The sequence below is a fragment of the Moschus berezovskii genome, chromosome 15 (genome assembly GCF_049115385.1).
Source record: "Moschus berezovskii isolate FMDL1 chromosome 15, NW_MosBer_1.0, whole genome shotgun sequence".
Taxonomy (NCBI): Eukaryota; Metazoa; Chordata; class Mammalia; order Artiodactyla; family Moschidae; genus Moschus; species Moschus berezovskii.
Window position 1 is genome coordinate 9,014,034 of NC_142474.1, and position 9,639 is coordinate 9,023,672.

A 9,639-nucleotide genomic window follows, 5' to 3' on the forward strand; every position below is an offset into this window, starting at 1 on the left:
GGGCAGGACGGGGGCGGCGGAGGTTGCACCCGGGCGAAGGTCAGCGGGCTCGGCAGGTCGCCTCCCGGGCGCCGGCGATCAGATGACCCAAGCGTGGGCGGCCGGGACCCCCGAGCCTCCCGGTACCCGCTTCGAGGAGGGATGGCCGAGCTAGCGGCGCTAGGACCCCTGGGCAGAGCCTCGGGGAAGGGAGTCGGTGGGCGGGGGGCAATACCTTACATGGTGCACCGCTCCCCCCGCGGTCGCCGTCTGAGTCTGCTGCCCAAAATAGCCCCCGGCGCCCGCCGGTCTGCCCCATGGCCGGGAGATGGCTGCTGTCTCCGACCCCGTGGGGCTGGGTGCTCCGTGGGGCCCGGCGCGCCCCGAGCCCCCTCCCACCCGCTTCCACCCAGTGCACGGTGCCAACATCCGCGTGGACCTCTCCGGGACTCGGGCCACCCGCGTGGAGAGCTTCGCCCACGGCGTGTGCTTCAGTCGCGAGCCGCTGGCCCCCGGCCAGGTGTTCCTGGTGGAGATCGAGGAGAAAGAGCTGGGCTGGTGCGGGCACCTGCGCCTCGGCCTGACCGCGCTGGACCCCGCCAGTCTGGCCGCCGTGCCCGAGTTTTCGCTACCCGACCTGGTCAGCCTCGGGCACACCTGGGTCTTCGCCATCACGCGCCATCACAACCGCGTGCCCCGGGAGGGCCGCCCAGAGGCAGAGGCCCTGGCCCCGAGTCGCCCCCCAGCCCTCCTGGTGGAACCGTATCTCTGCATCGAGCAGTTTCGAATTCCCCGCGACCGCCTGGTCGGCCGCAGCCGGCCGGGTTTGTACAGCCACCTCTTGGATCAGCTCTACGAGCTGAATGTGCTGCCTCCGACCGCGCGCCGCAGCCGCCTGGGCGTCCTCTTCTGCCCGCGCCCGGACGGCACGGCTGACATGCATATCGTCATCAACGGCGAGGACATGGGCCCCAGCGCCCGGGGTCTGCCAGCCGCCCAGCCCCTCTACGCCGTGGTGGACGTCTTCGCCTCCACCAAGAGCGTGCGGTTGGTCCAGCTGGAGTATGGCTGTAGGTATCCCATCCCCTGGGCAGCGACCCCTCCTGGCCCCAGCGGGGACAGGAACCTGCTAGGACTTCTGAACCAGCTGGCAAGGCCTTGGTCTGTCCAGTGTTGCTTTAGAAGTTGGGGAACCTGGGACTTCCCTGGTGGCTAGGACTCCGTGGGCCCAATGCAGGGGACTGGGGTTCCATCCCTGGTCAGGGAACTGGATCCCACGTGCCACAGCTAGGAGTTTGCATGCCTCAACTAAGACCTGGCACAGCCAAATAAATACATAAATAATAATAAAAAAAAAAAGGTGGAGGGGGGAATCTGACTTCAGATTCTGCCTCTGCCTGTAGCCTTGGACAAGTCAGTTCCCCTGGCTTTGGGCCTCGATTTACCCATCTTGGCTGTGATCAATTAGGATGTCCTCTAAATCCCCTTTCTGGCTTTGCCATTTATTTTCTGTATTAACCTAGAGCATGAATTCTAAACCAATTTTAGATTTTGGTCCTCTGAAAATTAGGTCTGTTAGACAAACTCACTGATGTGAGTATACAGAGTTTAAAGGCATCACCTCTAAACCCCAGGTGAAAGCTTCTGAATCCTGAGGTCTAGTTCATGATAGCACCATTAAGCCCTTTATACATCTGAGCGTGCGTGCATGCGTGCTGTCACTCAGTTGCCTCCGACTCTTTGCGACCCTATGGACCACAGCCCACCAGGCTTCTCTGTCCATGGAATTTTCCGGGCAAGAATACTGGAGTGGGTTGCCATGCCCTCCTCCAGGGGATCTGCCTGACTCAGAGATGAAACCCATGGCTCCTGCAGCTTCTGCGTTGGCAAGTGGGTTCTTTACCACTGAACCGCCTGGGAAGTCATACATCTGAATTCACATTTTATGATTTCAGTAGACGAGAACCCTCTCTGAGCCAGGTCTGTGCTGGAGGCTGGGGTTGCGCAGGTTTATCAGACACTACCCCTGCTAAGGGAGGGGAAGGGAGCAGGGTGATGATATCAAGGAGACAGAGCTGCAGTGTTGGGGAAGTGCTGTGCAAGAGGCGCGTATCTGTCTTGTAAACGCCCCGAGCCGGAGAGCGAAGCCGAGACTGAGACCTGGGTTCTGGCCTTGGCAGACCCCCGCCCGCAGTTGCTTTTGCCTTAGACAGCCTTCTCTCCACAGTGCCGTCCCTGCAGACCCTGTGCCGCCTGGTGATCCAGAGGAGCGTGGTACACCGGTTGGCCATTGATGGGCTCCACCTGCCCAAAGGACTTAAGGATTTCTGCAAGTATGAGTGAAGGCCGGCATCGGCCTGGAGCAGGGCCAAGTGAGTGCATCCTGGTCCCAGAGGCGTGCCTGCCCTGAAGCTGGCCACGTTGCTGTCAGCCAGGATGGAAATAAACACAGCCGATGTTGCCACCGATCCTTGGAGGATCTCCTTGCCCCTGAAGTCTGTGAGGGGCATTTCTTTTAGACTCACTGGGGGTCAGCAGGGCAGGTGAGAGAAAGAGCATTTCGACATCACCTAGACCAGTGACTCCTAGCCTGACTACTCATGCATGATCTAAGATAGATTGCCAGCGCTCCGGGCCCTGTCTCCAGAGATTCTCATTTGATTTGTCAAAGGACATTGGTTTTGCAAAAGTTCCCCTCGAGATACTAAGGAATAGCCAGGGTTGAGAAGCATTTCCCTCAAGCAGAGGTCTCAACTTTGGCATATGGTGTAACCCCTTGAGAAACTTTGAAAAATACTGCTTACTGGGTCTGACCCTGGGATTCTGATTTAGGTAACTCCGGGATAAGGCTGAGCATCAGGATTTCTAAAAGCTTCAGAGAGAATCTAACATGCAGCCTGGAGTGAGAACCAATGCCCTAGACCAGCTACATCATTTCACAGATGGGAATGTATCTGTCCAAGGACTCACAGCAAATGAACGAACACAGGGTCTCCTCCTCACACACTACAGGGCACAAAGCACCCGACTCCTCTGTGTCTCTGATCGTTTCTTCCATACAAATAACATTTGATCCTTCATAACTTCCGGTGAAGTAGTGGGCAGTCATTTCCCCCATCTTATAGATAAGGGTGTCAAGGAACAGAACTGTCCAGCTGACTTGCCCAAGGTAAAGGCAAGAACCTAGAATGCCCAGTTCCTGGTCCAGCACTCTTTTAGCACCATCCATTGTCATGTGCAGGTTCTAGAATGAACAGGTCAATCCTGTGAGGTGGGTTCCAAGTGTAAAAGGGAAGGACTATGAGGTGACATTCTAGAAGGGTGGAGAAGGTGGGACAGGAGGCAGATGACTGTTCCCTCACAAATAGGGGCTTTGGGGCAGCCATGTCCTATTTCATGTCTCCACAGATTCAGCCAGGTCTTCCGTCTTCTGGCCGAGGTGAGGGGGCTTTCGGAACTGGAGGGTGTACAACTTCCTGAGAACCTGAGTCCTGGCTCTGGGGAGGTGGCGGTTCTGCTGGGCATTTTGGGGCTTGCCCTGGAGTCAGTTCTCTTTGAAGAAAGCCATTCCCAAAGTCCTGGCTAAAAGCCACCCACTTGTTCATTCATGCATTCAACAAACACGGCTCCATCACCTACCTGCATTCGGGACTGCTTTGGGGTGTGGATGTGAGTAAAACCCAGTTCCCAGCCACCAGACCGTCCTCTTGGGCTGGTCTTAATTGCTCCGGATCCCAGCGCTCCGCTCCTATGCCCTGCCCCTCAGGGCCTCCTCCTCCTCTGAGACCAAGAATAACACTCCATCCCATTCCTGTCTCCGCAGGTGGGGCGGCTTCTCCGGGCCCATCTCTTGGCCTCCATAGTCCTATGGAGCCAGGGGTGGCAGCCTCTGGCGGACAAGGCCCGCTGAGCCAGAAAGCTGAGCGGGTGATGCCTGCTGCCCAGGCCTGGGGCCCGGCCCCCGGGGGCGCTGGCTGGGAGCCAGCGAGGCTGGAGCACAACTGGCACGGCTACAGATTCCCTGCCGGGAGGCAGCCGGAGAGCCTGGGCCGGGGGCACAGCTGCTCCGGAAGCAGAGCCCAGCAGCGGGGCAGCCCCAGCAGGCCTGCGCCCCTGCTGCTGTGCGGGCTGTCACCTGGGGCTCCGCTGATGCCTGCCGAAGCAAGGGGGAAGGCGGCCAGCTCCCAGCCCGACATCTGCATCCTGACCTTGGCCATGATGATCGCTGGTATCCCCACCGTGCCCGTCCCGGGCCTGCGCGAGGAGGACCTGATCCGGGCGGCTCAAGCTTTCATGATGGCCCATCCGGAGCCGGAGGGGGCTGTGGAGGGGACCCAGTGGGCACAGGTGCAGACCCGCACAGCCTCTGGGCCGATGGCCTTAGCAAGATCCCGGAGAGGCCAGCCTCCTGGCTCCTACTTGTAGCTGGATGAAATAGCACCAGACACATAGGGTGGCTTCTCCGTATGGTTTTTGGGCAGGCAGGGTTGGTGGTGCCTATGGCAGGGACTGGAATAAGGTGGTGGTCTGAGCCACTCTGACAAATACTGGCCCATTCAGGGCCCAGACCCCAGGAAGTTCCCAGAAACCATTAAGCTGGGACATGGGTCTTTGATCAGAGTAGTTACAATGAGAATTACTGAGGTAGACGGCCCTGCTTGGAGAGTGGAGAGTGCTTTTGTACCGTTTTGGTACTCCCATCAGAATTCTTGCGCAAAGCCCTAGGCAATGTGCACTTTTCTCCTGCCTTTTGCTTCTCATTCCGCTGAGGGCAGCTGAGACCACAGGCAAGGAAGGAACATTAACTCTTATTTGAGCACCCACTGGGCATTAGTCCATCACATTCCCATTCTCCTCTCATCTTACCAGTGCTCTGGGAAAGCTCCATTTTTACAGGTGAATGAATTGTGGCTTAGGTGACTTGCCCCAAGTCCCAGAGCAAGTAAAAGGTAGCACCAGGCCACAGAAAACAGACAGGGAAGAAACCAGGATTTGCAATGTAATGTCAGACTCTATAGAGTCTAGTCGTTCTATAGTATTGGGGTGGCCAAAAAGGTTGTTCGGGTTTTTCCTAACATGTTACAGAAAAACCCGAACATTTTGGCCAATCCAGTATTTCCTAAACTTCCTTCTACGAGACAAAAAACTAGACAAGTACTAAAACAGACAACATTCACTTTAATAACCTCAGGATGGTGGAGCGTGGTGGGTGGTGAGGCTGACAGCCAGGCTCTCAGCCTCAGGGGGGCCTTTTGCTCTGTGGATAACGTGTCATCTCATGACTGTGGAACCTCTTACCAAGTCCCAATCTTGATCTTCACTCAGGGTCTTATCTCTTATCCTAGAGCAGCTATTACCTGTTAAGGCCCTTGAGCTAAGAATGGGTTTTACTTTTTGAAAAGGTTAGGGGGAAAAAAAAACAACCCACACAACAAAGAACCAGGAATATACAATAGGCTGTAAGTGCCCAGCTAAGTCTAGGATATTGACTATCGGGCTCTTTACAGGTCAGCTTTGCTGCCTCCTGTTTTAGAAATCTAGACACATGGGTAGCAGGCTGCAGAAGAGAAGACCCTTGTGCTTCTTCCCTGGAAGGAGGGTCTGAGGAAGTACAGCAGTGTGAGTGTTGGGGGGAGGGTGTGGGGGGATGTGAGTGATACACGAGGGTGAGCATCACGGGTAATCAGAGTTGGACCTGCTCATAAGGGCCGATCCAGCTGTCGGCCAGCTCCCGCAGGGTGCTGTACCGCCGTTCAAACTCCTCCTGGCTGCAATGCTGCAGGAGCTGACTCACCTCCTCTGTAAGGAGAGCCACAGTCAAGCGCTTCTCCAGGGTCTCACTCCATGTGCTGCCCAGGATGTCACTGAGGCTGGGAGCACAGCCTGCCGGCCACTCAGCAGGCAGCATGTCGGGCTGGAGCTCCTGGTGGTGGGCGCTGAGCATGGCCAGGATGTGGCGGCAGGGCAGGTGGAAGGCCTGGTTGAAGTAGCAGCTGCAGCTGGCCGGGGGCTGGGGCTGCACTCTGTGGGTGTCCTCCAGGATCTGTATGTTCACCTTTTCGGAACCCGAGCCGATGAGATGCATGGATTTCTGGACCACAGCAAGTTCACCCAGGCAGAGCTGGGCGGCCGGCCCCGTGCAGATGGCATTAAGTGAGTGCTGGATGCAGGCTTCCACCAACTGCTCCACTTTGGGGCTTTCGGGACTGCCCTCCAAGGGGGTGTAATGGTTCGGGGGACTCGGGCCCAGGTTAAAACTCACCTTGTCTCCCGAGTTCTGCTGCAGGTACCGGAGCAGGGCGCTCATGCCTTTTTCCACCGCTGGGGTGGTGCCAAAAAACTGGCTGAGGAGGCGGGTGGTGACCTCCAGGCTCTGAAAATAGCGGCTGCTCTCAGCTTGGCTTCTCCAGCGGTGGGCCAGCCAGATGCGGTCGTTGAGCAGCCAGTGTGAGTGGAGTGTGGGCAGCTGGGCTGGCGGGATGCAGGTGCTCAGCAGCGTGTACAGCTTCCGCAGGTTCCCGGCCGTGGCCGAGCACATGGTGCTCCGCAAGGCGGTCAGGAGCAGCCTCTCCACTGGCTGCTCGAGGGCCAGTTGACAGAACTTGCCCTGGAGGAACTTACAGATGTGGAAGGCCGAGAGCAGGACCTCAGCTGCGGGGAACTCCATAGTGAGGGTGGGCAGCATGAGGAAGTAGGGATCCACCAGAATGGTACAGACTCTCTCCCATGCTGGGTTAAACTTCTTGAACACCTGGAACATGTGGGCCAAGCCTTCAGCATCCTCCTTGGCAAGAATGGTGAAGTAGACTGCCCGGGAAAGATAACCGTCCAGCGGCACCCGGGGTCCATCCACCAGGAAGGTGTATAACACCTCGCCCCTTGGGTTATAGGTCCGGTGGATAAATAAGATCTCCGGAAAATGGGTAAAGACCCTCTGCATATAGCAGCTCTGATAGTTGAGGGTCTCTAACTGGGCAGTCTTGTTAAGCTGGTAGAGCAGCAGGGGTGGGCTTGGGTCCTCAATCAGGAGCTCATTCAGCACTGTCAGCGCCATGGGGGAGATGGGAAATGTCTCGATGCCAAGGTCAAAATATTTGCTCTGTGCGGCTGCCAAACAGAAGGTTCCCCCTCTCTCAAGCTCCAACTAAGTCAAGGCTTGAGGCTAGGCTGTAGACCCCAGATCTTAATCCAAAGATGGGCCTATGGAGAAGAAAAGAGGTTTAAGGAGGCAGCAGGGGCTTGGCTCTTCAGTTATTCATCCAAACAATATTTTATTCCTTGACTGTCAGCACTGCTCTGAGGGATACGCAATAAACATGTAAACTAACAAGGTTGTACCAGATAATGGAGTTTATAAAGACCCTAAAACGGGGTAAGGGTAGGCTGGAGGAGGGAGGGATGCCTTAGCCAAGGTGGCCAAGGAAGCCCTCTCTGGGTGGTGGGAGGATGACTTGGAGCTGAGAGCTAATTGATAAGTCAGCACGGAAGGTTTTGGTGCCAGGAGATTTGAGTGAGTGTGAAGGGCGAAGCTGCCTTTTTTTCTCCTTAAATATTTAAAATATTTGTACAGCACTTTGTATTTGTACAGCTAGTGACTATATCGGAGAAGGCAATGGCAAGCCACTCCAGTACTCTTGCCTAGAAAATCCCATGGATGGAGGAGCCTGGTAGGCTGCAGTCCGTGGGGTCGCTAAGGGTCGGACACGACTGAGCGACTTCACTTTCACTTTGTATTTACTTCTTGGCCTTCATTCTTTCATTGGTCCTGGTATATACAAGAGAACTGCAATTGCTCCAGACTTACTGTGTGATCTTGGGTCAGTCAGTGATCCCTCTGAGCCTCAATCCCTTCAACCGAAAACAGGGGTTAACAAGTGTTCATAAGTCTTTCCTCCCTATATGTAAATCCCTCTATTAACTGTAATACTTTGTTCAAATGTTTCCTCTATTTAGCCCCTCAAACCGGTTGCTGTCCCCATTTTACAGATGAGAAACTGAGGCTCAAAGAAGTTAAGTGACTTGCCTACCATCACTCAGTAAGTAGCTGGAAGCTGAGTCTTTGGCTCGAGATTTTTTGCCACAGTAAAAAACCAGAGGCAGAAAGGGGATGCGGCCTCTGACCTCTCACCTCTAACCCAGGTGGCAGGATTAGAGGTGGATGTCTGACGTTCGCATTCGGGGTCTGGCCAGAGCCAGAAGAGAAGTCAACCTCCCACCCCTTTGGGGGCTGTGTCATGGAGACACCGGTCACCAGCTGCCTCACACCTCCACCCCTTCAGGAATTACTCACCCACAGCTTGGCTCCGCCGCCATTTCTCCCTATTTGACCCTGCCTCTGACTCTGACTGACCTCTAGTCTCACCAACCGCGGCGCCAGCTTCCCGTGACTCGGGCCAATGGCCTGAGGAATTCGCTTTCGGACTTTGTGGCAACGACCAATCATAGCCCGGCGACTTGTGGGCGGGCACTGCTACCAGGGTTACGAGGGGCTCGGCTGGCGGCAACCAATGAAAGCCTGAAGACACTAGCATCCTTTGGAGTCTGAGCCCTGAAGCTGAAAACTGCGGGACTACACGTCTGGGAAGAGGGCTGGAAGGGCGGGTTACTATGGAAACGCCCTCAGAGTCCAAAAAGCAAAAAGAAAATAGATAGCAGTGTTTCAAGGTTTTTTTTTTTTTTTTTTCTAGTTAAATTCCAAAGGCCCAGGAGGGTAGGAAGTGGTGCCTGTGTGATTGTACTGTCTCTTCTGTCTTATCGGGAAGCTGAGGCCAGGGTCTCAAATTTTGCTTCTCCAACAAGGGTCGAGGGGCCCAACTCTCGGAATTGAGGAGGTCGAGATCTTCTTGAGAGAACTGAACCAGGGTGTTGCTCAGCCCAACCCCTCCAGTATTCTACAGGCAAGATCCAGAATAGTGTTGTGACTGTTAAGGTCATGGTGAACTAGTGCAAGAAGCAGGATTGACTACCACGTTTTGACCTCGGTTCCGTTGAAGATGATTCTTGGAAAGCTGGGAAGCAACCAGGCTTTAGTTGACTAAGATTACAAACTAGCAAAACAAAAGTTTGTGTTGGTGCTTAAACCTCCATTGAATCTAGAAGGGAAACTGGAATTAGAACAGGCCAACGGATTAGTTTTTGCAGATGAGGAAACTGGGGTCAAAGAAATTAAGGACTTGCCCACAGTCCCATAGCAAGTTGAGGGCAGTCAAGTCTTGGACACAGGTTTCTTCCCTCCCAATCTATTTGGCTTCTTTGGGCTAGAATATGAGGCAGCCTGAAGTCTATATTGAAGACTTGGTTGCAGGAAGAGGGTGACGCAAGGGGCGGGTTGCTAATCACTGAACTTGAGACACTGGACTCTATTTGGCTGCACAATACCCAGATTCCTTCCCTGTTCAGGCAGAACACATTTCTCTTGCTTATTTGCTTTTATTTAAATAACAGAAACAAAACTTTGATATGAATAAAAGTAAAAACAAACTCTTTGTCAAGAGCAGCAACAGCCAAGTAGCACCCTCCTTCCCTTTAGTCCCTGAAACCAGGTCCGTTTTATCTCCCCCTATCCTGGGGCTGGGTCATCATCTCTGTAAAGTTAGTAAGATCTGATCTCAGGGATTGAGGGAGGAAGAGGAATGACCTTTCTGCATGGAGATAACTTTG

The 9,639-nt window shown here is 54.6% G+C and overlaps 3 protein-coding genes across 4 annotated transcripts; 2 read left to right on the forward strand and 1 right to left on the reverse strand.

Moving 5' to 3' along the window:
- The first annotated feature begins 307 nt into the window (after positions 1-307).
- On the forward strand, positions 308-3,052 carry NEURL2 (neuralized E3 ubiquitin protein ligase 2). The gene is made up of 2 exons (XM_055437976.2): positions 308-1,049; positions 2,207-3,052. The coding sequence occupies exons 1-2, from the start codon at positions 308-310 to the stop codon at positions 2,320-2,322; spliced, it is 858 nt and encodes a 285-aa protein (XP_055293951.1). The 3' UTR covers positions 2,323-3,052.
- A 196-nt stretch (positions 3,053-3,248) lies between these two features.
- Positions 3,249-5,171, forward strand: SPATA25 (spermatogenesis associated 25). Its single transcript, XM_055437986.2, has 2 exons — positions 3,249-3,418; positions 3,803-5,171. The coding sequence occupies exons 1-2, from the start codon at positions 3,364-3,366 to the stop codon at positions 4,402-4,404; spliced, it is 657 nt and encodes a 218-aa protein (XP_055293961.2). The 5' UTR covers positions 3,249-3,363; the 3' UTR covers positions 4,405-5,171.
- Positions 5,138-8,828, reverse strand: ZSWIM1 (zinc finger SWIM-type containing 1). Of its 2 annotated transcripts, XM_055437903.2 has the most exons (3): positions 8,270-8,828; positions 6,242-7,179; positions 5,138-6,100 (listed from the first exon to the last, which is right to left on the reverse strand). In XM_055437903.2, the coding sequence occupies exons 2-3, from the start codon at positions 7,031-7,033 to the stop codon at positions 5,663-5,665; spliced, it is 1,230 nt and encodes a 409-aa protein (XP_055293878.2). In that variant the 5' UTR covers positions 7,034-7,179; positions 8,270-8,828; the 3' UTR covers positions 5,138-5,662. The 2 variants fall into 2 exon arrangements, with proteins under 2 accessions (XP_055293878.2, XP_055293871.2); XM_055437896.2 differs by having other exon boundaries at positions 5,138-7,179; positions 8,270-8,826.
- Positions 8,829-9,639: the final 811 nt, after the last annotated feature.

Coding starts and splice junctions, on each gene's coding strand:
- ZSWIM1 (XM_055437896.2), bottom strand. CDS start 7,033: ATGGCGCTGACAGTGCTGAATGAGCTCCTGATTGAGGACCCAAGCCCA.
- NEURL2 (XM_055437976.2), top strand. CDS start 308: ATGGCTGCTGTCTCCGACCCCGTGGGGCTGGGTGCTCCGTGGGGCCCG. Junction 1,050..2,206: donor GGTCCAGCTGGAGTATGGCT/GTAGGTATCCCA, acceptor TTCTCTCCACAG/TGCCGTCCCTGCAGACCCTG.
- SPATA25 (XM_055437986.2), top strand. CDS start 3,364: ATGTCCTATTTCATGTCTCCACAGATTCAGCCAGGTCTTCCGTCTTCT. Junction 3,419..3,802: donor TCTTCCGTCTTCTGGCCGAG/GTGAGGGGGCTT, acceptor CTGTCTCCGCAG/GTGGGGCGGCTTCTCCGGGC.